Here is a 27,441-nt window from a genome sequence, read left to right as displayed (position 1 = left end):
TCCCTCCTGCTGTTCTGCATAGGCCTGAACCCCCTCAGCCAGATCATTACCAGAGCGACTTTGGATACCAGTTCAAGAGCAGAACAAGAGCAGAACAACTGTCAGCTACATGAATAACATCAAACTGTATGCCAAGAATGAGCGTGACATCGACTCCCTGATTCACCTCATCAGGATATACAGCAATAACATCGGGATGTCATTCGGACTAGACAAGTGTGGACGAATGGTATCTAGAAGAGGGAAGGTGATCACAACTGAAGGAGTTGAATTGCCTGAAGGGAACATAACAGATGTGCAGGACAACTACAGGTACCTGGGGATCCCACAGGTAAATGGTAACCATGAGGAGGCAGCTCGACAGTCAGCCACAGCCAAATACCTACTGAGAGTAAGACAGGTCCTGAAGAGTCAGCTGAATGGCAAAAAAAAAAAAAGATCCAGGCCATAAACACCTACGCCCTACCCTACCAGTAATCAGATACCCTGCTGGCATAATATCCTGGCCACTGGAAGAAATGCAAGCCACTGATATCAGGACAAGAAAGCTCCTTACAATGCACGGAGGGTTCCACCCTAAGTCTAGCATACTGAGGCTATACACCAAGAGAAAGGAGGGAGGCCGAGGACTAGTGAGTGTAAGAGCCACTATCCAGGAGGAAACCAAGAGCCTCCATGAGTATACCGAGAAGATGGCCCCCAGTGATGATCTGCTAAGTGAATGCCTAAGACATCAAAAGCCCAGTAAGGAGGAGCCAGAGGAGCTATCATGGACAGACAAAGCCCTGCATGGCATGTACCACCGACAAATTGAAGAAGTGGCTGACATTGGAAAAACATACCAGTGGCTGGAAAAGGCTGGACTGAAGGACAGCACAGAGGCCCTGATCATGGCTGCACAAGAACAGGCCCTTAACACAAGATCAATAGAGGCCGGGATCTACCACACCAAACAAGACCCCAGGTGCAGACTGTGCAAAGAAGCCCCAGAGACAGTGCAGCACATCACAGCAGGGTGTAAGATGCTGGCAGGCAAGGCATACATGGAACGGCACAACCAGGTAGCGGGCATCGTGTACAGGAAGACATGTACCGAGTATGGACTGGAGATCCCAGGGTCAAGATGGGAGACACCTCCAAAGGTGGTCGAGAACAATCGAGCCAAGAACCTGTGGGACTTCCAGATCCAGACTGACAAGCAGGTGATGGCCAATCAACCTGACATAGTGGTGGTGGATAAACAGCAGAAGACAGCTGTGGTGATAGATGTAGCAATCCCAAGTGATGGCAACATCAGGAAAAAGGAGCACGAGAAGCTGGACAAATACCAAGGGTTGAGGGAAGAGATAGAAAGAGTGTGGGGTGTAAAGGCAAAAGTGATACCAGTAGTGATTGGGACACTGGGAGCAGTAACCCCCAAGCTGGGAGGATGACTCCAGCAGATACCAGGAACAACATCTGAGATCTCTGTTCAAAAGAGCGCAATCCTATGAATAGCTAAGATCCTGTGCAGAACCCTCAAGCTCCCAGGCCTCGGGTAGAGGACCCCAGCTTGAAGGAGACAGACACAATACCGCCGGGGTGGCGAGAACACAGTTTTATTTACATTTTTTATAATTTATATATATACATATATATATATATATATATATATATATATATATATATATATATATATATATATATATATATATGTCTGTAATTTATATTTTTAATCAAGCAGGAAAAAACAAGATTCACAGTCAAGCTGAAACTTCTTTCTTTTATTTGAAAGAATTAAGAATTTTTCAGAAGCTCACAGTCATAGATTATATTTTTCTTCATATTTAGAGAATTCAAACAAAAACAAGTCCAGAGCGCAGACATATCATGTAGCTTATACTCTACTGACTGATGAATAAAGTATTGAATCACAGTGAGGACGGTCTGAGTGTTCCTCTGAGAGGACTGGGTGGGTCAAGAGGACAGAGCTGCAGTCTGAATGAGGTGGTGTTCATCGGTGGTGGTCTTTAAGGGTGTTGGTGCTGGTGTTACAGGTGGGACGTGTCTCCCACTGCAGCGTCCAGCGAGCTGATCAGCTCCTTCACCCAGGAGTCTGAAGGTCTGGCACACACCTGGCGTCCGGCCACTGTCTTCAGCCTGAAACAGGGACAGCTTTAGTCAGGGTGTGTGTGTGTGTGTGTGTGTGTGTTTGTGTGTGTGTGTGTGTGTGTGTGTGTGTGTGTGTGTGTGTGTGTGTGTGTGTGTGTGTGTGTGTGTGTGTGTGTGTGTGTGAGTTTGACCTACAGCACAGCGGGGTTGGAGCAGCGCTGGCTGGTATTCACGTATCCCATATATATATATATATGTATATATGTATATGTATGTATATATATATATATATATATATATATATATATATATATATATATATATATATATATATATATATATATATATATATATATATATATATATATATACACTGGTTGACAGGGCAATCGCCCAAGACTGCAAGGCCCGCAGCACCAATCTGTGCACTGCCTGGATTGATTACAAGAAAGCCTATGACTCAATGCCACACACGTGGATACTGGAGTGCTTGAAACTGTACAACATCAACAGGACTCTAAGGAGCTTCATTCAGAACTCAATGGGGCTGTGGAAGACAAGTCTAGAGGCCAACTCAAAGCCAGTGGCACAGGTGAGCATCAAATGCAGCATATACCAAGGTGATGCCCTGTCCCTCCTGCTGTTCTGCATAGGCCTGAACCCCCTCAGCCAGATCATTACCAAGAGCGACTTTGGATACCAGTTCAAGAGCAGAACAAGAGCAGAACAACTGTCAGCTACATGAATAACATCAAACTGTATGCCAAGAATGAGCGTGACATCGACTCCCTGATTCACCTCATCAGGATATACAGCAATAACATCGGGATGTCATTCGGACTAGACAAGTGTGGACGAATGGTATCTAGAAGAGGGAAGGTGATCACAACTGAAGGAGTTGAATTGCCTGAAGGGAACATAACAGATGTGCAGGACAACTACAGGTACCTGGGGATCCCACAGGTAAATGGTAACCATGAGGAGGCAGCTCGACAGTCAGCCACAGCCAAATACCTACTGAGAGTAAGACAGGTCCTGAAGAGTCAGCTGAATGGCAAAAAAAAAAAAAGATCCAGGCCATAAACACCTACGCCCTACCCTACCAGTAATCAGATACCCTGCTGGCATAATATCCTGGCCACTGGAAGAAATGCAAGCCACTGATATCAGGACAAGAAAGCTCCTTACAATGCACGGAGGGTTCCACCCTAAGTCTAGCATACTGAGGCTATACACCAAGAGAAAGGAGGGAGGCCGAGGACTAGTGAGTGTAAGAGCCACTATCCAGGAGGAAACCAAGAGCCTCCATGAGTATACCGAGAAGATGGCCCCCAGTGATGATCTGCTAAGTGAATGCCTAAGACATCAAAAGCCCAGTAAGGAGGAGCCAGAGGAGCTATCATGGACAGACAAAGCCCTGCATGGCATGTACCACCGACAAATTGAAGAAGTGGCTGACATTGGAAAAACATACCAGTGGCTGGAAAAGGCTGGACTGAAGGACAGCACAGAGGCCCTAATCATGGCTGCACAAGAACAGGCCCTTAACACAAGATCAATAGAGGCCGGGATCTACCACACCAAACAAGACCCCAGGTGCAGACTGTGCAAAGAAGCCCCAGAGACAGTGCAGCACATCACAGCAGGGTGTAAGATGCTGGCAGGCAAGGCATACATGGAACGGCACAACCAGGTAGCGGGCATCGTGTACAGGAAGACATGTACCGAGTATGGACTGGAGATCCCAGGGTCAAGATGGGAGACACCTCCAAAGGTGGTCGAGAACAATCGAGCCAAGAACCTGTGGGACTTCCAGATCCAGACTGACAAGCAGGTGATGGCCAATCAACCTGACATAGTGGTGGTGGATAAACAGCAGAAGACAGCTGTGGTGATAGATGTAGCAATCCCAAGTGATGGCAACATCAGGAAAAAGGAGCACGAGAAGCTGGACAAATACCAAGGGTTGAGGGAAGAGATAGAAAGAGTGTGGGGTGTAAAGGCAAAAGTGATACCAGTAGTGATTGGGACACTGGGAGCAGTAACCCCCAAGCTGGGAGGATGACTCCAGCAGATACCAGGAACAACATCTGAGATCTCTGTTCAAAAGAGCGCAATCCTATGAATAGCTAAGATCCTGTGCAGAACCCTCAAGCTCCCAGGCCTCTGGTAGAGGACCCCAGCTTGAAGGAGACAGACACAATACCGCCGGGGTGGCGAGAACACAGTTTTATTTACATTTTTTATAATTTATATATATACATATATATATATATATATATATATATATATATATATATATATATATATATATATATATATATATATATATATATATATATATATATATGTCTGTAATTTATATTTTAATCAAGCAGGAAAAAACAAGATTCACAGTCAAGCTGAAACTTCTTTCTTTTATTGAAAGAATTAAGAATTTTTCAGAAGCTCACAGTCATAGATTATATTTTTCTTCATATTTAGAGAATTCAAACAAAAACAAGTCCAGAGCGCAGACATATCATGTAGCTTATACTCTACTGACTGATGAATAAAGTATTGAATCACAGTGAGGACGGTCTGAGTGTTCCTCTGAGAGGACTGGGTGGGTCAAGAGGACAGAGCTGCAGTCTGAATGAGGTGGTGTTCATCGGTGGTGGTCTTTAAGGGTGTTGGTGCTGGTGTTACAGGTGGGACGTGTCTCCCACTGCAGCGTCCAGCGAGCTGATCAGCTCCTTCACCCAGGAGTCTGAAGGTCTGGCACACACCTGGCGTCCGGCCACTGTCTTCAGCCTGAAACAGGGACAGCTTTAGTCAGGGTGTGTGTGTGTGTTTGTGTGTGTGTGTGTGTGTGTGTGTGTGTGTGTGTGTGTGTGTGTGTGTGTGTGTGTGTGTGTGTGTGTGAGTTTGACCTACAGCACAGCGGGGTTGGAGCAGCGCTGGCTGGTATTCACGTATCCCACCACTTTGTTTCTTGGCAGCGGAGAGTTGCTGAAGCGAAAGCAGCATTTCTTTGGACCGGTTCCACGCAGACCTGAACCACAGGGAAGACAAACCTGCTTTCAAATACTCTGATACTATATTTTTGAGATTCTATATTTTTTTAGAGTATTTCCTAAAACAATATTTTACTTGTAAGCAAAAATAATGGAAGAAAAACATCTATATTTAAATTCTTTCTTAATTCTAGCAAAAGGCTCCTCAGTTTCTCAGAGGATTAATCAAACATCTATAGATCTATTTATCTTTTATCTATATTCATCTCACTGAAGTGTTCTATTCTTAACTAATTTCTTTCTTACTATCCATCTATCTTTTTTGGCATTTAATGCCTGAAAATACAGTAAATCAACAGAAAACATGCAGGGCTTCCTTTTTTTCATTTGCATTCAAACAGTAGTGGGCAGAAGGAAGATTATTGAACAAAGTGAAGTTTAAAATACTTCCTGTCATTATTTAGTTTCAAACCGAGACAATAAAACACATAGGCTTTCCCAGTTTATAATAAACATACTCCACAGTGTTAAAATTATATAGCAAGACATGTATGAAAACAGAGAGAACATTCACGGTGGGTATTACCAGGATGCCAGGTAATAATTTAAATTAATATAGTAATTACATATAAACAATGGCAAGAACAACAACACTTGAAAGGTCTAAACTTTTCTATATATGTAAGAATATGTGTTGTGTATGTGTACAAGCACACACACACACATACAAACAGTCTTACCTTCAGTCACAGAGATACAGATGAACATCAGCACCAGCACTGACAGGATAACACGAGGAGCAGACATCCTGAGCAGTGTGTGTGTGAGTGAGTGTGTGAGAATCTGAGAGTTTGTGAGAGTGTGTGAGAGTGTTTGTCGAAGTCCTCCTCTTTTATACGAGTCCCAGCAGCCTGCGGGGGAAGACCCGGCATCCATGATGGAAGTACCTATGACGTGTGAGTTTCTCTCCGTTTTTGAGCTAATCTCAGTTCCCTAAAAAAAACTCAGATTGAAAAGAGGAAGGAGTTGCTGGTTTTTCCCACTGTGTGAGGAGAGCTGCTGAACTTGCTGTTCTTCGCTTCTTCCACCTCCACACATTCACATGTTGACCATGTGAACCACAAATGGCCAAAGCCACCTAGTTCACCTGGAGAACACAGAGTGGTTCGAAAATCCCAAAAGTTCAGATTAATGTTCCACACTTGAGTCAGATTACACTCGTTCTCACTGAGAGAGCATCCATTAACCTGAATACCAGGAAAAAATATTATCCAATCGAAGTTACAGCTACAGAACCACTCTACAGCCTATATGCACGATACATAAAAAAGCAATAAGGATAATAAACAATGCAGGATACAGAGACCACACAAACCCACTATTCATAAAATCACACTTGTTGAAATTCATGGATCTGGTCAAATTCAAAACAGCACAAACAATGTGAACTCTAAAAAACCAAAAGTTCGAACTACATTGAAAAGTATGTGCATGTCAAGCTGTGGAGTGGCTCTGTGGAACAGTCTGGAGACAGAAACAAAACAAAGTAGCAATATAAATCTTTTTAAAAAAAGGTACAAAAAATATTTCTTAATAAGTATATGGAAGAGGAAGTCTGGAACTGTGGATGATGATAACAAATGGTGTTGAGTATTATACATATAGTGGAAATTGATATATTGCTGTTATACTGTAGTTATGTTATAATTATTCTGTTATATAGTATATATTTATGGGGATAACTATATGGTATGTGTGGGTATATATTATGTATTTATAGGGATATCTGCACGGTATATGTATACACATGTTATATTATGTGATGTCCTATGATGTATGATTTTAAAACTTGTTAATAGTTAAAAAGGGGTAGGAATCTCTAAAAAGTTTTTACTTCTTCCTACTCCTTTTTTTGAACTATGCTGTTATGTTGTTGTTTTTTTCTTTGATTTGCATTAACTTTCTTTTTTATCTTTTTTTTTCTTCACTTTATACATGTTCGAAAAATAAATAAATTCATTCATTCATTCAAGTTTTTTTTTTTAAATCCCCAGTCTTTGTAAGGTTAATTACCTTACAAGGATTGGGAATACTGAAAACATTTTTTTTAAATATAGTTTTGGTTTTTAAGATATCACATATCCACTACAGCAGACATCAGAATGCTAAACATGTGAATCTGAACTTTCATGGAAACCCCTTAGTCCCAAAGATCCATCCATCCATCCATTTTCTACCGCTTATCCGGGGCCGGGTCGCGGGGGCAGCAGTCTCAGCAGGGATGCCCAGACTTCCCTGTCCCCAGACACTTCCTCCAGCTCCTCTGGGAGGATCCCGAGGCGTTCCCAGGGCAGCCGAGAGACATAGTCTCTCCAGCGTGTCCTGGGTCCCAAAGAAAATAGCAAAAAGTTAACATAAAATTGAGATTAACATTCATATAAGCGTCCATCAGTATTTCTGTTTTGCTTTGTTGTGCTTATTTTGTTTGATACTTCAAAAAGCAATTAGTCTCTTGGAAACATAAAGGCATACCTTGCATTTGGATCACATCACATATATTTTTCTCTTACGGCCAAATCTGCAACAGACGTTGATGTATGTGTTTGGTCCACCTCCTCTGGAGGATGGCTGCTGGATGATGCTGTCTAACAGCTGCATTTTGGAAAAAGAGGAAAACTGCACAATCTCTGCGAGAAGCCATTCTCTAGATCAGAGCTATTCAACTTTGGTCCTCGAGGGCTGGTTTCCTCCGTGTTTTAGGTCTTTCGCAGCTTCAGCACACCTAAATCTGATGTTGATGTTTTCAAGCTTGTAGAAAAGCCCAGTAATGAGTTCTCATTACAATTAATGTTACAATGAAAGGTACCAAAACCCTATCCTTTCACAAAAGCGGTAGTGTTTTGCCTGAACGAATACTACAGTTCCCATGAGGACTAGCGCGCGGCGTCGTAAAATGCTGCTCCTGGTGGCATGCTGTCGGACTGAACTCGCCTTCATTTGTTTCTAGTGGCTGTGTGAAGGATGGATAACGACGAGGTAATGAATCTAATGGTGGCTAAACAATGTTATATCATGATGTGACGCATGCCGTAAAGCAGTCCGCACATTTGAAGTTTTTTAGTGTGCAGGGTTCCTACCACCCTCCTCACAGCTGCTTAGTCCAAGTGAAAGCAATACTGACGCCCTCAGGCCGTGACGGAGGGTCATTCAACTAGTTGTAAGTCGATGTATCATCACAAAAAATATTAAAATGTTTTATTAAGGTTGAAAAGTTCCTTAGTGTCGGTTTAACCTTAAAATGAGCAAACTGCATAAAAGAGATTACGGTATTTCCAATGAATTCAGTCTCATTGATGCATCATTTCATCATTAGTTGCAGTCTGTGAAACCAACCAGTTATCTGGGATTTCAGTAAAAATACGAAAGTAAATGTATTAATGCAACAGTTTTCACATGTTCAAACTATTTTTTTTAATGTGTCTTCAATAATCTAATAATTTATTAAAATATTGTCAAAATTTACAACATCCAGATTTTAGGACTAGATTCAAATGTGAGATTCATGACATTTCAAACCGAGAAACAAATCAACACAGTGTCCATGCTGGAAGGCTGAAATTCCCTGGTTTTGTCCTGCAGATGATCTAACGTGCACTGACGTGTTTATTATTTCTAGATATCATCACTCTTGTCTATGAGTGACGAAAATAGTGGAACCACATTTCAAAAGCGCTCACGTTCTATAAGCAGAAGTGCAGATCATTTGAGTAAATTTAGACTTTAGTTCAATTAAAAGTAACAAGTTACAACTTAAATTAATTAAAAAAAAAATACTGTAGCAGCAGCAAAACCCTTTGTTATATAAAAAAGTGTTATATTTCTTAAATAAAGTCTGGTCAGTAGCCAGGATGAAGGGATATGAGGAGATCTGGAGTCTTCTGGAGGTGGTTGCCCACACTGATATCTCAGTTCACAGTGTATTTGAGCAATGTGTTTCAATTTTACTACAAGTCTGAAGTCTGATGTCTCTGGAGGATAGAGCTGACCTGACTGTAGTTTCAGGGTGATTTTCTTCTTTAAATGTTAACAACACATCTGAGGTATAATTAGCCTGAAGAAGTTTCCCCACTCTCATAAAAGCAGAAGTTGTCTTTGACAGCTTCTTTCGCTTCTTCTCACCTTGGAAATGTTCGTCACTTCAGTCTGAAGCCGAGTGTCTCTCTCTCTCTCTCTGTGTCTGTGGTGACATTTAAAAAAAAAAAGAGGATATACAATTTGCCCTTTCACTAATAGTTCGTCACAATGGGCCCAAATCAAAGAACGCAAACAAAACCTGGTTCCGACATGTTTGACAATGTTTCATTGCAGTTTATGAGCTGGTTCCAGGTTCAAATCCCCATCAGGAAGAAGGATCTCCTCAGTTGAATGGAAAGTTAACTTTAGACCTATTTCAGTATTAATCAATAGTTAATTTTTTCCAAACACTCCTGCCTCGCACTGTACTTCCTCCATCACTCGGCCAACCGCCACAGAGTCTGTTCTCTATTTCCTCACCAACACCTTTCCTTTATAAATCCATACAATAATACTTCCGATTGCTATTAGAGACATGTTCAAACAAGTTTCAAAATGAGTCTTTTAGGAAAGGTTCACAGACTTTAATTGAAACAGAAATCACAGATTTGTGAGGTTACAATCATCATTTCAGGAATGTTGTTTGTCCTCTTCCAGGTCTGAAAACTTCTCGAGCCAACATGACCTCTGGGATCATCAGGTCTCAAAAAACCAAGTAATTTTCCTCTTTTTCTTTTTTCAACAGTTAATTTTTTTCTTTTAGCTATTTTTATCTGCTTTCGCAGGTTTGCCCTCTTCAGTAACCATGTTAGTGTGTATTTTTAGCAATCGTACTGTTTTATCCATGATAAGAATCATTTTTGAAAACTTGCCTTGAAAATGAATAAAATAAACGGAGGCTCCCGTGGTGAGATGAATGGACGTGAAATAAGTTCCTCAGTAACATGAGAGATGGGATAAGAAACGAGGCGGACAGGAGCAGAAAGTGTTGTAAACATTATTCACAGTTCAGAACATGAAGAGCAAACAGCATCTGAACATTGGAGCTGTTCCTGTGATGCAAGTTTTATTCAGAGGCTTCAACATTTAGGATGACTTTTTCTTTTTTTCAGACATTTCAGAAAAAGAAAAAAAAAGAAATTAAAAAAAACAAAAAACAAATATACAGCAGGATTCCCATGTTGACAGCAACAACAAATCCACTCCAGAGAGGACAATCTGGAGAAGCCGGCAGCGGCCGAGGTGTTGAGTGACAGGAAGCTACAGAGCTGCTCTGTTTCATGTTAAATACTTCAAAAAGCCCAGACCTGACTCCGGACCGTCCCGTCACGTACCAATCATTTCATTTCTCTATTTATTAATTACCTTCCTGAAATCGGACCTGAATGGTTTGATATACGCCGATGAAACTCTCTTCTATGAAGCTCAGAGGCTTGTGGAGGCATTCATTTTGAAGTAAAGAATGATTAAAATAAATAACTGGAGGGTTAAACTGGCCATAAAATAAAATGTTAGAAACTAATTAAAGTAAATGAAATTTAAATTTAGAAGTGTAAAACTGTAACAGTCAAGAAAGTTGAAGATTTTATTCAGATGCTATATTTCAAATGAATTGATTCTTTTTTTTTATCACCTTTTGAACTCACCTATGACTGATGATGGAAAAATCAATAAACCATCAATGAGTACCTCCCTGATTCAGCTGACTGTCACTCAACACAACACACCGCATGTTCACAGCAGATGAAAACACACTCCGACGGTCTGTACACACTCGTTCTCGGCAGTCTGTCACAAATGGGGATTCAAACCAAGAGGAAATCATTCAAAGTAGTGTTTTCTGCTGCGTGTCTGCTTACCTGATAGAATGGGTGACGTCCTGATGTCCAGCATGCAGACAGGTGAGCGGAGCGCCAACGTTCAGGTGTGTTCAGACTGAACGCAAACACACACACACATACACACACCAGGCTAGCTGACTCACTTCAGGACCACTTTGAGTCTTTATACATAAACCAGTTCCCACCATGGATTCACAGAAATTTAAAGGGATGGTTTGGCATTTTTAGATTTTAGATTTTTAAAGATGCTGTGTTGCACCGTGGCAAGTGAAGTATGCTAACATGCTAACTAGCTAGCTCAAGTTGGTCTTACATTGTTTTCAGCTTTTCGTTTCGTTGCCATGTTAAGTCAGAGCTGTTCTCCAACAAAAAAGGCAGAAATTACATGTTTTCTCTTGAGACGTTGTGAATACGGGCCAACAGAACTGGACCGAACATAAACCACTGTCTCATCGCTGCCCCCTAATCCACGAAGCTGTCATTACACAAACTGCACACACGTAATCTTTAAGGCTACCAGCTATCAAAGCTGTCAGCCTGTTAAGAAAAGCAGATCGGGGCAGCATATCTTCTAAAACTGTCCCGACCCGTGGAGGGGAGTTTCAGATGACGGGAGTTTTCCTGCTCTGAGGATGTTGAACTAACATTTGACAAAGAGGACCCTGAGAGAATGCTTTTGTTTGTTTGAGGGAGTGAATGTGTTCATCAGTGTTTTGGCTTCGCTGGAATAGTTGGGGAAGTTTAGAGGTCAGAAAGACTCTGCAGCTTTCCACACAGGGAGTTTTTGCTTGATATGTTTCACTCGTCAGCAGCACCTGCAAATATCTCATCACTCTAATCTGGTGTGTTTGCTGTCAGCAGCTTCTCACAGAAGCCTCTGGATGTTTGTCCTTCAGTCCGAACACGCCTGAAGTCGAGCCGCTCGGTAGTTTTCGTGCATTTGTGTCCACCGTGTGTTTGTGGGTGGGCTGTGTTTCATCTTTGGGATCCGTTTTTGAACTCTGTGACGTGTTTACGTGGCATATCACACAGCCGGCACGCCGTTAAAAGCACACTGAGGTTTTGCAGTTGCGTCTCAATATGGCTGTCGTCGTGGCGGCGGTGAAGAGACGGGGGCTTCGCGCTGCGGTCAGACGTGCTCACGATACGGTCATGGCTCACTAACCAGGAAGCTACAGTGGTGTGCGCGAACAAGCTAAGAACATCAAAGATTGAAGCCTCCCGTGAGTCCACGGGAGGAGTTACAACATCCCCCGAAGGCCCCCCATCACAAGACGGTCACGTCATGACCGGTTCTGTTCCCATTGACTGGGATTGGTCCCAGTTGGGCCCCAATCGATTCCAGTCGACTCTGATCAGCTCTAAACTGTCCCAGTCGGCTCCAGGTGACAGTGATGTTTGCATCCTCTCGCTGAGATTTGCCACATTAAACAACTCGAATTTGCATCGGCTCAATCAGATCTGCTCAGTTAAAATAAACAGTAATGCCCGTAAACAAACAAAAACACTTCATCATGAGCAAATTGTAGATATAATATAAGCACAAAGCAGGAAGCTAAAGATACTATTCATGCATATAAGTAAAAAAATAAATTAGCATTAAAGTGTCTAAATAACATGCAGAATGGATAAATAATCATAAATATAGATAAAGTTAAATAAAATAGAGAAATAATGATGAAAGCAGTATATTTTACTTTATAAAGAAACAAATGAGTGAAACTTTATGTAATCTTTTTGTCGTTTGGAGCTTACAAATCTCAAAGTACCTTTTAAAAAGTATTTTGAGCCCTATTTATTTATTTTTAGAGCACCATCAAGGTTTAAGTAGCATTCTGTAGTTCCTCCTTTCTTTCCAACCACAGTGTTGGGTGTTAAAATAAAGAGATGAACCATTTTCTCGGTCATTCTGCTGGAGGTTTAGATTACTGAGACAGCTTTAGAAACGTTTCTTTCATTCCTCCACTCTACACGAAACATCTTTTTACCCAGGCGGCAGACTTTATGAGCAATCTGCTGTTATAAACGAAAAAATGGCTAAATGTCCCCACAGCCCTGGCTTTGTGTCAAAGGTCTCATTGTTTGGTGGGTGAATTACCTCTGAATACTGTTGAACTGGGAAATTCCCACAGGGGAAGTGGGAATCTCATGTGGAATCTCTTTAAACAGAAAATTAGTCCATTTATCTTTTGATAAACAATGCACTCAAAAAAAAGAAGAAAAAGAAAAAAAGAAAAAAAGGCTATTTCATGAGCCTAGCTGAGGTTGAAAGCTTGATTTAAAATAAATAAATAAATAAATCTTTCATTGGTTTAGAAGTGGTTTCAGTTCTTAAAGCATTATTGTTTTCTTCTTTGCGTTGATTGAAATAATGGTAACATTTTATCTGCTCATTTTTGTGAAGTTAACTTAAGCTTAATGTTAAACAGGATAAATCCAACTGGGAACTTTCTGATTTCCCAGCTGCACGAATGTTCCATTATAGCTTTATAATCAGGAATAACAAATGAAAGTATCATTAAAGTAACATCTCAAAAGACAAATCCTGGCGGTCTTTCAGCAAACGTCACTGTCACGTCGAGCTGATTGGAGTCAGGCTGGGTTTTTTTCCCCCTCTCAGTCGGATTCATGTAGAACATGTAGAACAGTTTGTGTCTTTAAAGGTACAACATGTAAGATTTGTTTATTCAAAGCTTGAAAAAAAAACACTTAAAATGACAGAAATGGACAGATAAATGTCTTTAAAGCTGAGGTTATCTCCTGTAGCTCAGCCGTGTAATACCACTCTTCAACACCAGATGGTGTAGTGAGTAAGACGACAGAAAGCTGAAAACTGGTGCTCTGATGAAAAGCTGACAGAGCTTCCCGCTGCCGCCTGCTGGATTAAAGTAGCAGTGTGGCCATCTTTCTTTTTTTTTTTTTTAATGTGCGGCCATCTTACATGCTGCACCTTTAAATCTTGGCTGCGTGCCGGTGTGTAACGTGTACGCCTCAGGAGCCGTCGGCAGCGCAGCGCTGCACGCGCACTCTCACACACACGATTGAGCCCTGAGGCCTTCACAATGTAAACTGACACCACTTCCCATCATGCATCAGCAAAGCCTCATGAAAGAAAAGTGTCTCCTACATTTCACCGACTGCAAAAAAACATGCTTTTAGCATCGCAAACAACTTCATCCGTCCCTTTTTTACACAATATCTCTTTTGTTTTATAGAAACATACCATATATGTATAGAATATTAAACAGGCATTTAGACTCCCTATAAAAAGTGGTGTGGCCACGATAGAAATTGTATATTATTTTTCTCTTTTAAGAAAGACTTTAGTTTTTTTTAGTTAGATTTTTTTTTTTTAGAAAAGAAAGACACTTGTTGAGGTTCCTGGGAGCGAGAAGGTGAGGGACCGAGAGATTTGAGAAAGGAGCACGACACGAGGACGCAGGCAGTCCGAGTGAAGCCTGCCGGTGGTCTGCTCACAGCAACGGTCAGTGGACGAGAAGCAGCCGGCTGTCTCTGGAGGTCGAGTGTGTGTGTGTGTGTGTGTGTGTGTGTATATATGTGTGTGTATGTATGTGTTGTTGGCTACATGAACCATCCACTGTTCGGGGGGGATGTTGGAGGGGAGGATGGGGGGATATTCAGCATCCCTCTTGTGGTCCGTGGTGCATTCAGGGTCTGTGGGTGATCCACCCAGGTGAGTCTCTTTCTGGCCTCTTGAACTTTTGAATCCCTCTCATCCACAGTGCCCCACCACTCCTGTCCCACCCCTCCTCGGCCTGCTGCTCCCTCCCATCGATCCGTCCCTCCATCCTTTCGCCGCGCCCGTCGATTGAAACCTCAAGCAGCTTCTATTCTGTAAACTCTTGATGCCTCCTCCTCCTGGACGACCCTCCATGGCAGTAATTGGATTCTTGTAGAAAAGCAGAGGAAGAGTGGAGGCGGGGTGTCTAAGGCTCCTCCTCTCCGGTGGAAACAGCCAGACGCATGGCCACGGAGAGGTGGTCCGTGAGCCCCGCCAGCTGGGTGACGAAGCTGAACTCCTCCAACTCCTGCAGGAGGATGAAGACCAACAGGAGGGTTAGGTCGGCACAAACACACATCTGGACTCTTTCAGTGGTTGTCAAAAGTGAAGGCCTGGGACCTGGAACTGGGGAGTAAAACCAGGACTTACTTCAATAAAACACACATTATAAGAACTGAATTGTCATTTTGAAAAATCTTGTGTATTTTTTCTTTTTTTTCTTTAGCTTTTCCTTCAGTCACATGAAACATTTTCAACTACAGGAAAGGTGCGTTTAATAACCACAAGAGGGCGGCGGAGAGCCACTACAGACAGAAGCTAGAGAGAGGAAGAGGACCACAGTTTCTCACCTCTTAAAACTACTCTAGAACAATTTTGACAAACTTACCAGGAACAAATCTTTATTCTTTCCTTGTTAGTTCCAAAGAGAGTTGATTTCAATTTTTCATCTCTTTGATAATTCTGGCAGTATTATTTATTACAAACAATTTGTGTCTGTATCGTTTTCCCATTCCTTTCAAAGATTTTAATTGTGTAACTGGTGTTACTCCAAACAGACTAATTCAACTTGTGAAGAAGCATTTGGAATACGGAGGGAAGATCATAACATGGCCTTTACTGCTACTGGTTGCAATTAAACTAACTGATGTTAAATATAATGAGAAAGCATATTTGTGTGATTTTTCAAAGAATGAGTAATGAGAGGCAAGTTTATTTCTCTCTTTTTGTTTTTTTAGCTCTAGGACTGAAAATATCAACCGAAAAACAGTTTGCCTTTTACCCGACATGTACTGTGTCTCAAATAGGGCGAAAGAAGTACGCCTTAAAAATTGGACATAAAATATATGCTTCCAAGTGCTGTATGGGATTCCTCCTGTACAATTTGTAAGCAAAACAGAAAAAAATTCTCATTTGTTTGTTTTGATTGTGAAATAACTCAAAAGTTTTGGACTGATAGATATTCCCTTAGCCTTAAAGATGATATTTTTTTACGATGAGGATACCAAGGATGCTGCCTTTCAATATCTGATTGTTATTTTCCTCTATGCAAAATTCTTCATTCACAAACTCAAATTTTCCAGGACACACCTATGATTCTTCCTTTAATCCTTGAGCTGAAATCTCTCTTTAAGTCAGTCAGTTTACTAAATCAAAAAAAATCTATCAAGCTTTTCTTGATTTCCCCAAATCTGTTTACTGTTGTCATTGCTCCCTCATTTACATTCTGTACATCCCTATGTACTTTATTTTGTTTATTTAAAAAAACAACAACTTTGTTTTGTTGATGCTTTGTCATAATCTAATTTTCATTGCTGTTTATATTGTCATTTTCTGCTGTATTGTGTATAGTTCTGTGCTTTTCATGTTGCTCTTTATATTATGTACATTCTTGTTTATTCTTGTGGACTAAATTAAGAGGAAGAAGACAGGAAGAGAAGAGAGCTGTCCTCCACAGCCCCTCACACTAACAGCGCCGCTCTTTTGATTGTTTTTGTTTGTCTTTTATCTCTTCTACTCTGCTGGTCGGAGGTCACCTGAAAGCCATAATCGTTAAGTATTTCCCATATTTTATTTTGTCCTGAATCAAAAGCCTCAAAACTAATCCAGACACACAGGGTGAAATTCTCCTGTGATCCAACCTTTTCCATTTGTTTATGTTCTGCAGTACCAGTTTTCACCACAAGATGGTGTATTGAGTCTCCAAAGGAGGAGAAATAGATAACAACTGAAGATTAAAAAGAAAAAAAAAAACTAAAACTGGACCACTGCAAACATAAAGACAAAACTCTGAAAAACCAGATGAAAAACTGAGCGACTCAACACTGCCACCCAGTGGACAACCTAAAATTTGTCCTTTATGTAAATTAATAACACATGGCATAATAGGATAGTTTGGAACAGTGTACAGATTGAGTTTTATGGGGGGGGGGGGGGCACATTCATAGGCTTTATATTAACTAGAAATTGTGAAAAATGTGTTGTTTTGACTTTTTTTTTTTTTTTCAGAAAATATGATTGTACAATTAGCATGTATTGTAATGGTGCATCTTCATACTGACTTTGATAGAAATTCTTCAACAACACATCAGAGTTCAGATTTTAAATGTGATCTTTAGTGAGTGATTGCCTTATCATACAGAATAATATTACTAAAGATATAAAGGATTTGATGTACTGAGCTCCTGTGTAAAGCCTGATAAACGGCACGCCGATTCAGATTTCTGTTTGCGTGCACTTCGGGTGATTTACTGAGAATAACTCCATGCACAGACAGGAGTGTTCAAATGAAGGTTTTGTGTGCTTTAGTGTCTGTTTACATGAAAACCATCTGCTGGGAGAGATATCGCTTCTGTGCTCATTTGTTCACCAAGCAGTGACTGGATGAAGCTCAGAAAACCAGCATGTGGAGTCGAATGTGTTGGTGGTGGACAAAGTCATTAAACACATATGAGCAGCTTGAGACTGGTCTGGGTCTTAAGACCATATTTTCAGGATATCTTGGTCTTTATCTGATCTCTGCACCTTAAAGTCTTGGTCATATATTGGTCTTGAGATGCCCTGGTCTTTATTTTGACACGTTCCCAGCTCCTTAAAGTCTAGGCCAGGGTTTCTTAACCCTGGTCCTCGAGGCCCAGTGTCCTGCATGTTTTACCTCTCTCCCAGTTGGAACACACCTGATTGCAATGAGAGCTAATTACTGGGCTTCTTTACAAGCAGCCCAGTAATTAGCTGTCATTGCAATCAGGTGTGTTCCAAATGGGAGAGAGGAAAAACATGCAGGACACTGGGCCTCGAGGACCAGGGTTAAGAAATCCTGGTCTAGGCCTTGCCTTGGACTTGGTCCTGGATTGGTCTCAGCCCCTTAAATTCTTGGTCTTGTCTTGGACTTTCAATGTTTTTACGCTTAATTTTGATTTGGTCTTGAGCGGCCTAGCTGTTGGTCTTGACTACGACACAAGCACTTCTTATTTTGCACTCCTTTTATGAAGGTACTGCCACAAAGTCAAAGTCTTACACATAAAGTAGCTATATTTCAACTAAATTAAAAAAAAAAAAAATAAAACTGATGATGCATCATCAATCAAAGCTCCGGAAGTCCCGGAGACATTGTAGCATTTCTACAGTTTTTTTCTGCAGTTTTTCCAAAAACTACTGCAATATCTTTCCTTTACTTGAAATTCAGTGTTGAAGAGTGCAAGTTGCAAACCACTTTCTGAAGGCCCTCAAACTGAGTTTGAACTCAGACAACTGTGATTCTGCATTTTTCAATGAATAGAACATAAAATATGGCATTAGTGCCACTATAGGTGAAAAACCCATAACCATACCAGCTTCCAGTCCTGCTGCAGGCCCTCGTCACTGTAGAGGATGTAGTCGATCCGCCGCCCGTTGCCCTTCAGGGGGATCTTCCTGCCCTTCTGACTGCTGGCGGGACACTGGCTCTTACTGGGAGGAAACACCAGGTACTCCTTCCTGCCCTCCTCGTTCTCCATCACTCTGACGGGAACACAGCACACCGACGTTCAGACTCGGCCGTCAGTGTCTAGACTTTCCACTGTTTTGAAAGCTCCTGCCTCTGTGTGGGCGTGTGAGCTTGGTGAAAGAAAAGTTGTGAACTGCTCTGACAAGTGTTAGCTTGTAGCATGTGGATATGCAAAGAGGAACTAACTGACTCAAGTGCACTCAGTTTTATAATTTAATATTTTAATGTAGCAGATTTAATGTTTTGCAATAGTCACATGTTGCAGACCTCCTCTACCCTTTGTGATTTCCACTTGTGTTGGTTTCCATCGGATAAGTGACTCCAGGGTTTTATTGGTGCTTTGTGTTAATGGTTTGAGTGACTCACTTTTGTAAACTTTCAGGTGAGCTGACGTCGTCATCGTAAAGGCCACTGGGATCCAGGAGGGTACCTACAGAAAGACAACGCATGATTTGTTGGATTTCTCCATCCATCCATCCATCTTAACCTGAACACACCTACAGGCATTAAGGCTGACCACTTAACCTCAAACACATTTTGATGAACAATGCACATGGAAAAAAAAAAATGCAAACTCCACAAAGTGAAGCCCTAAAGCCAGGACTCAAACTGAGGAAAATCTTACAGTAATGCAACTGGGCAAACCACTACACTTCGGTGCAGCCTCTACTGCAATGGTACATCTCATCACTTCACTGCACCATTAAAGTTTGGTGTGATTCTTGTAATTTCTGGTCATTCCATATAAAAAGCCAGTGACCATTACCAGCATATACAGCATTTCAAAATTAATTAATGATAGAAAATGTGTATCTAATACATTTTTACACTCATTACGCCCCCAATGTTTCACTAGCTTACCTGACCTGGACACCTCAACAAGTCATTTGCCAACATTTCTGCCAAATTTTGGTCTAATGTTTAACAGTCACGCCATGCTATGAGAAATCAGGGTTTAAAACTTTTCTGTGTGACGTTTGCATTTTCCTGAGCCGTCATGGTGAAGAACTTATTTAAATAAAGCAATTAGACAAAAAAGAAAGAGGACCCAGAGTGGATCATTGAGGGACTGCAAACAGTGCTTCAATATCCACCCAATATTAGATAAAGCCAGAAAAAAACAATGGATCCATATGATACTGAGCGTGAATAACTTATGAGAAGGTGAATAATCACAAAAACAAAAGAGGACCCACAGTCGATCCCTGGGGGACTCCAAACACTGCTTCACACATGAGCATTTCTGGCAGTGTCAACTGCAGCAATTTGCAGCAGGGATGAAAACACCAGGGATGGATTCTGTCTACCTGTGTGAAGTTTCAATGTTCTCCCTGCATCTCAACTACATGGGTTTTCTTTAGGATGTTCTACCTCCTTCTAATGATGTAAATACATGGGAGTATATCAAAGAAAGACGTCTTCATCTATCATGATGTTTTCCTCTAAATTTGAGTCTCAATTCAGACCAATGAGTTGAACCGATACCATGGTTTTAGATTACAAATTTATATTTATTATGGATCCTACCAAATAATAACAATAATATAATTATAATGTGAAACAAATCAGGAAATTCAGCTCCTGAAGCCTTCCAGATCTCAAAGTTTCATTTGAAAGAGATTAGAGCAATATTCCTCCACCTTAAGGGAAAGCTGAGTGTTTAGATCCAAATGGTCCCAAACTCTGAACTTTTGTCTATTGAGTTTTTCTTTTATTCATGTCTTAGTCAGATGACCCTAAGTTTGACATGAAACCATTTCCGGCTCGACTTTATTGATCCAGCTTTACAACCCTCTCCCTCTCCACAGTGACCAGCCCCTTGGCGTCAGAAGATCTCGTCCGCTTCCTGCCTTCAGCATGCTCAGACCACGGATCTGCTGTCATAAAGCGTTAAAGTGTAACAGACAGAGAGAGACGAGCACTCAGAGATCTCCGAGATGAGAGTCCGTGGGCTGGATAATGTGCTTAAAACACCCCGAATGAAGAGCGCAGCACTCTGAAGTTACTCCAGTCGATCTGCGAGCGGTTGGAAAGTCGGTGACTCATGCTTGGACAGCAATTTTCACAAGAACAATTATGCCTGATGGAGGATTTTTATACCTTGAAAAAGAAACAAGTTTTATGATTTATTCTGACCTTTTGGGTTTTTAAATCATGCTTTGTCAAACAAATCACTCCCAACATTTAAATCAATACGGTTTTAATGAGTTCCACTTTTACTTTGTTGGTTTTGTCCTGCATTAATGATACTGTATTATTTTAATGTTGCTGTAACACATTAACTGAACTGTCAGTTTAATGACAAATTTACTCATTAGGTTCATCTGAAGTTGCATCAGGAAGTGGGAGGAAGATGCTTTATGATCTGGATGTTAATGAGAGGAAAATGCTCTATAATCTATTTGTTAGCAGGAGGAATATGCTCTATAATCTTGATGCCAATAGGAGGAAGATGCTCTATAATCTATATGTTAGCGGGAGGAAGATGCTCTATAATCTGGACGTTAGCTTAAGGTATATCAGTTAGTGGGAGGAAGATATTGAACTCTCTGTTCTCATTTTTCACATGAATAATGGAGCACATTGGCTCTATGCAGTGCAAAAAATACAATAAAGTGCAATAAAAACACTCCTGTGAATAAGTGAAGAAATAATTCAGTTCGAAAATGCTGACAAACCTTGACAGTTGTAAATGTAATGCTTTCTATCATCTTTTTTTCCTTCCACATCTATGCTTTCAAATTGTCTGTGCCTGACAAAGACGTCCAGCAAAAATACAAACTGGCTCATGCAGCTGCACAACTCTATAGAAAACCAAGCTCACTGACACTTTAGTGACCATAACTGGATGATTCATTTAATAATGGTGTCGGGGGTAAAGCATTATTTAAACACTGGTTCACTTCAAAATCTGACAGAAGTGCTGGAGCTGATGTCTGATGTGGGCAGCCACATGTTGAGTGTAAGCCCAATTGTTCCTCCTTCAGGCTGACCTGACCTCAGGTCATGGCCTCATAAATCCTGACATCAGCACAGAAATGCATGTGAAGGGAACAAAACAAATGTTCTCTGACTCCAGCCCTGGCCGCAGAGGCTTTAAATATCCCGGAGGTTCTGCCTTCGAGGAGAGACGAGCCAGGGAGGGAGTTTCACTGAAACCGTTCATTTTCACAGCTTCAGACGCCTCTCAAGTGGGCCCATGCTGGCGGGATTTCCCACGTGACTTGAAGGCAGCACGCAGCCCCTCAGGACTCCTGGAGTTCGAGGAAATCCCAGGATGCATCTGACAGCATCTGACAGCCTTCCTTCTGTCTTTCTGGCTCACTGCTACACTCATTCAGGTCTAATCATCGTGATGAAACAGGATAATCTCCCTTCACTTTCTTTCATTGATGGCGGCTCCATTCTTCTTTTTCTCTCTCTCTCTCTCTCTCTCTCTCTCTCTCTCTCTCTCTCTCTCTCTCTCTCTCTCTCTCTCTCTCTCTCATGTGTGCTCGTTCTGTCTGAATAAATAAGCATTTCTCTCCCAAACAGGCACCGTTCACTCTGTGCTGCCCACACTGGACCCAAAATGCGGCAGCTGGCCTGAATAACGCTTCATATCCAGACCGAACCCCCCCACCCCGGCCTTTACGTCACCCGCCGATGCCCATGTTTCAGCTGGCTCCGCCACTTCTCCACAGGGTGCATTTGATTCGCACACTGGGTGCTTCCTGACCCTGATTACAGTGTGCTGCTGCCTGTGTGGACTGGCTGCAGAAAAAGCTCTCAAACCAGCATCAGCAGCACGGTGATGATGGTGATGATGATGGTTATGATGATGATGATGATGATGATGATGACGATCATGGTGATGATGATAATAATCTCCTCCCTGCTAACCTGCTTGTGTTTCTCTGTCCACTGACTCCATTCTGGCTTCGTGCCACAATATCAGGCCCGTCAGCCACATATTGATTCTCCATTGTTTTTCGGATTTAAAATTTCATTGCAGAGCATCGATTCTCTCAGCCTCTCAACACGCTCTGTAAAAACATATTAATCCCCTCCATCTCTGTGTGCGCTTCAAATCAAATCACACACACAGGAAGGAGGTTTGATTTTCCATCTCTGGGAAGTCACAGATTGAGCTTACCATCACTTCAAAGTGCTGCTGATTACTTTTTTCCACGCTTATGTGTGTATTTATGGAGTACTATTTATCTTCCACTCCTGCTTCATCAAGATGGAGCTGGAGGAAGCTTGTCAGGTTTTAGAATTGTAAAAGAGCACCAGGAATTCCTCAGGGATCTGCACTGGGATCCCATTTCTTTTTCTTATGGTTTCTATAAACTAATGAATCAGCACCATGACAACTCATCCATCTATCTTCTATACACACAGACTACAAAGTCAATAATCTTTGAATATGTAAGAAAGGAGTCCCTCAGGGACTGACTCTGGGTACTCATTCATTTTTCTTATACTGTTTCTTTTATAAATTTATTACCAACAAAACATCCATCTATCTTCTACACCCAGTTATCACAAAACCGGGGAAGTCAATAATCTGTTCCGTTACTTTTCTACCAACAACAGAAACACAAAGGTCTGAATCTGATGGAAAATTGTGGGATTAATACAACAACCAAAGAGTTATCAGTGTGAAGTGTCATAGACTGAGAAATCATTCTAATTTACCGAATTATGTGAGTCTTGTACTGGGTAATAATACAGACTACTGAATGCGAGGGATGTTTTACTTTCATAATGGGAAAGTGTGTTATGTGTTTGCAATGTATGCTTTTTGGGTTGAATAATGTGTGTGTGTGTGTGTGTGTGTGTGTGTGTGTGTGTGTGTGTGTGTGTGTGTGTGTGTGTGTGTGTGTGTGTGTGTGTTGTGATTTTTACCCAGAGCCCACGGTTTGTCCTCCCCTGGCCCCAGGCGACATGGGTCCTTGTATTGAGTAAAAAGTGCATGCTGCTGCTCCAGCTTGTCCTCTGTGGAGAACACACACACACACTCACCACTCACATATGGAAACGCTGCAATGTAGCATACACAGTCAGCTTTTTAGACATTTGTTCATGTGCACAGATACATACACACGGATACACATATAGAGTAGACTACCATGATTTTGTCATTCCTCATCACATACTTAAAGTCTGGATGGATTCAAGACACCAAAACTACTTTGTGTCCCTGCTGTAGCACCATGCTTCAAGTCCTCTGACATTACACAGTATTACATTGTAGCTGCAAGAACAACTGTGACACTTAAAGGTCGCTGCTGGTCTTGCAGTAGTTTCACTTATGAATATCATTGATTTTGATAATAAAAAGTTCGATTTTACCTCACAGAAACTGCCTTTATGCTGACGACACTTAAATTTATCACACGGACATTCAGTCAAAGGACGGTGTCAATTCTTCAGCAAGCTTTAAAAAAGTATTTTAAAAATTTGAATAATGTTCTCTGAGGTTGTCTAAGATTTGGTAAAATAATAAATAAATAAAGGAAGACTTTCTAGACAGCAGATCTGTTAAGCTGATTCTGTGCTTTGGTGTGAATGGGTGACTCTAGTGTTTGGAGAACATCTTCAAGAGAAAAATTTGGGGTCAAATTTAAACTGAGAACTATGAAAGTGATTACAACTCCACATTGTTTAAGCTCTTTCAGTTTATTGGGATTCTGTAAATGTAGATATACAAAGGTAATCTATATTTGTTCATCAGGTTTTTCATGCCTTATTACAGTTTAAATTTGTGTTCCTCCTTCAACACTGATTATATATCAAGATGAAGTGAGATATCAGGTTTTCATTTATTTCCATCATATTAGTTTCTTACGGGAAAACATTGTCACGATAATGACTCTCTGATAATGAGTCATGTGTTTCTGGACCGTACTTCACCTCCAGGGTTTCATTATTAATGGTGAGTATATAAATATTTGATAAGTCTGCCCCGTGTCAGGACTCTGAGAGGTTCGACATACATGTTGATACATTATAGATCGTGTACAGGCATTCTGTGCTTCTTCTTTCAGTCATTATTGGGAATAAGCAAGCGTGGTTTGAAAAAGATCACAGGGTCTTGTACTGTTTTCTGAACTCTGAAGACCAATTTTGAATCTTGCAGTGTTATTTCAAACAGAAATTACTTTCTGAAGATCCACTTATTCGAATCAAGCTGATCATCAGCTGTGCCAAACTCACTGCAGTCAGCTCAGTAAGATTTCATGTGGACCAAACAGAGGAAATGATCTATATTGACAACTTCAAAGATTTAACTTAGGCCCCATTTACACTACAAAGTTTCAAGTGAGAATACATAATTTCTGTGTTTATCTTTCAGACGCAGCATTCCAGAAAAGTTGAGTTTTCCACGGAGACACACAGTTTAATCATTTTCGAACTCACCCTGGTTGTACGGCACTCATGCTACTGCTGTCTGCTTAGCAATAACATTGCTACCCTTGCCTGATACATTGGGGCTCTCTCAGCAGTGAGTTGAGTTCTGAGTCTCGGTGTTTTGTTCTGACCTCTGCTCTCTCAACCCCTGAGTGAACTCACACAAATCTAACACAAACTCTCCACTGGACCTGAACGCACCACGAAGCCTTCAGCAGATTCACAGCTGGGCTAGAAAACGCTGAGTAAACCTTGATAAGCTGCACACCTGAAGAGCAGTTGTCAAAGTTGAGGTCTCCCAGGATGACGTCGAAGGCCACCAGGTCTTCCAGCACCTTCTCTCCTTCAGGCGGTTGGGATGAGGACTGGCGAAACTCGGCGCCCCACTGGAGCAATAAGTCCAGCTGCTCACATCGGACTGACGAATCGCCTGCACAGAGAGAGGAGTTGCTCATCCATCGATATTAATGTCCGTATACGCCCATGTCACAGTTTTTCTCTCCTCAGATCATGGCCAACTTCAGATTGTGAAGTTCAGTTCTGCAGCTTGCTAATATTACCGACTTAATTTTTGGCTCGGCTTTGGCGCGGCTCGTAGTGTGGCGGTAAATTGGAGCTGGTTTGTGGAGAGGAGGGAGGAGGTGAGGAGAGGGAGGCAGCGGGTGAGAGCAGGCGAGAGAAATAACAGCTGAATAGTGGAGAGTGTGAGAAACAAAGAGGTGTCAAGATATCGGTGGGTTGAGTAGGTGGCTTTGGCTTTGATTACTCTCGGCTGCAGCTCGAGTACATGTGAAATGTACTTCGACTAGATTTCTCTCTTTTTTGTGTGACTGGATCTTTTCGAGACGGATAAAACTGGTGGAAGCGGGGGTGTGTTTGCTGTACATTTTGCCTGTCAGTGTGAAGAAACATGTTTATTTAGAGATGAGTAACACAATAAATTGTGCATTTTTAATGTTACAGAGGTGCTGTTTGAACAATATCACAGGAATGACACGTAAATGGTGAAATATCCAACAACTTTAAAGACGCGAATGAAGATGAGGCACTTTCCCCGGTCTGCAGTCAATTCTAAAGTCTCTTCAGCCCCATTTACAAGACAACATTTTGAAATCAAAATGGGAAACTAGCCACTTAAAATATTGCGTAAATGGTACCTCAGAGACTTGTTGATCTCTGTGATGTCAAATTCTGTGGATTTGTATCTTCATACCAAACAGGGTCAGAATTGAGTTCAAGATCAAATAAATAAATAATGTAACATTCATAAAAAGACAATGTTGGGTGATATGAAAGAAGTGTAGCTGTCTTTCAATGAAGACGTTCGTACAATGAGAGACGATTATTTCCTGCTTTGATGTGAGCTAATAGGGATAATTCCAAATCATTCAAGAAGATTCCTGTTGCTTTTATGTCAAAGTGATGAATTCAGGTTCCCTGGAGTCATTCAGAGCCTTCAAAGATGTTTCACATCATATAGTAGCTGTTTCATCGGTTTATTGTCTTCTTTAATTATGTAGAATATGACCGAGTCCAGTTGGCCTGATTCGATGGTCCAGTTGACCTGATTCAATTTGTCGATACTGTTTTATTGAGTTCTGCATCACTTGATCAGATTTTGTTCCAGTTTTTTCATAAATATAATGCATCTGACATTCTCAACTAGTTCTGAAAACTTAACGCTTCTAAACTTTTGCATGTCGTTCTAGATGTGAGGGGCAGTTTGGCTTCTGGGAATCATAAACAGCTCTTTATCTTGTGGATTTCTTCCAGAGTGTCTGTGTCCAACAGTTCATTAAAAACTTGGCCTTGATCCCACAGACTGCAGCAATTAGCAGCCAATCTCAAAACTATTCTCTGTGCCTCCTCTTCTGCAAAAAAAAAAAAAAAAAAACCGCTTCCATCCAACAAGGTCTTGAAAGGTTGGGACAAAACAAAATGTTAAAAAAAAAAAAAGAATCCACATTTAGACAGAATCACAGCACTTTAGATCACATTTTTAGCTATTGAAAGGTAAATGCATCCAATGCATTCAGTTACACACATTTTTTTTTTTAAGTGAAAAACATACAAAATGCTTGTTAAGCATGCATCCTGCTCTTCTCTGGTTCTGGATTAGCCAGTTCCTCTGGTAATTGTCCTGGGATCCGTTCCGCTTCTGTATATGACATTATTCATCAGCACAAGCTCTTATATCACTGTATACAGATGATACCCAGACATATCTCCCAAAAATATAAAAAAAAAAGTGCTTAAATATTCTGAAACTTTTACAATGTTTATCAGATATCAAGAAGTGAAATGGGATTTTCTCACAACAGAGAGCACTATTTCTTCTAGTAATTTACACAAAGACTTTCTTTCTGTTTCTTTGTAAACGCTGTGGTCTTCTCATCTCTGAACTTTATTTAATCTTTCTTAGATTATTTTTATGAATGAAGAGCAACAAATCTCTGGATTCAGACTTTTCCTGTGTGTTTGTGTGTGTTTTATTTTTGCATTGTGCCTTTGTTTTCGAATGCGTGTCATTATGATCAT

The 27,441-nt window shown here is 41.1% G+C and overlaps 2 protein-coding genes across 3 annotated transcripts in view; both read right to left on the bottom strand.

The window, feature by feature from the left end:
* Positions 1 to 4,532: 4,532 nt before the first annotated feature.
* LOC115392048 (C-C motif chemokine 4-like) lies at positions 4,533 to 5,941 on the bottom strand. Its single transcript, XM_030096549.1, has 3 exons — positions 5,828 to 5,941; positions 5,008 to 5,125; positions 4,533 to 4,884 (listed from the first exon to the last, which is right to left on the bottom strand). Exons 1-3 carry the CDS (start codon positions 5,892 to 5,894, stop codon positions 4,776 to 4,778), a joined length of 294 nt encoding a protein of 97 aa, XP_029952409.1. The 5' UTR covers positions 5,895 to 5,941; the 3' UTR covers positions 4,533 to 4,775.
* Positions 5,942 to 14,887: 8,946 nt separating this feature from the next.
* Positions 14,888 to 27,441, bottom strand: part of smpd3 (sphingomyelin phosphodiesterase 3) — a 32,158-nt gene continuing 19,604 nt past the window's right edge. For both annotated transcript variants that reach the window (XM_030096670.1, XM_030096669.1), the window contains 5 exons: positions 25,172 to 25,333; positions 23,398 to 23,487; positions 18,874 to 18,937; positions 18,353 to 18,521; positions 14,888 to 15,051 (listed from right to left, as the gene is read on the bottom strand). In XM_030096670.1, coding sequence (XP_029952530.1) covers positions 14,950 to 15,051; positions 18,353 to 18,521; positions 18,874 to 18,937; positions 23,398 to 23,487; positions 25,172 to 25,333 — 587 coding nt within the window. In that variant the 3' untranslated portion in view covers positions 14,888 to 14,949. The remainder of the gene's footprint in view (positions 15,052 to 18,352; positions 18,522 to 18,873; positions 18,938 to 23,397; positions 23,488 to 25,171; positions 25,334 to 27,441) is intronic.

This window comes from Salarias fasciatus, chromosome 7, assembly GCF_902148845.1.
Source record: "Salarias fasciatus chromosome 7, fSalaFa1.1, whole genome shotgun sequence".
NCBI lineage: Eukaryota > Metazoa > Chordata > Actinopteri > Blenniiformes > Blenniidae > Salarias > Salarias fasciatus.
This window is presented reverse-complemented; position numbering and strand designations above follow the sequence as displayed.

Bases quoted from the DNA above. Each gene is read 5' to 3' on its own strand.
- LOC115392048 (XM_030096549.1), bottom strand. From the start codon at position 5,894: ATGTCTGCTCCTCGTGTTATCCTGTCAGTGCTGGTGCTGATGTTCATC. The intron at 5,126-5,827 runs GTAAGACTGTTT...CCTGTGGTTCAG, and splicing joins CTGTATCTCTGTGACTGAAG to GTCTGCGTGGAACCGGTCCA. The intron at 4,885-5,007 runs GTAGGTCAAACT...TCCCTGTTTCAG, and splicing joins TGCTCCAACCCCGCTGTGCT to GCTGAAGACAGTGGCCGGAC.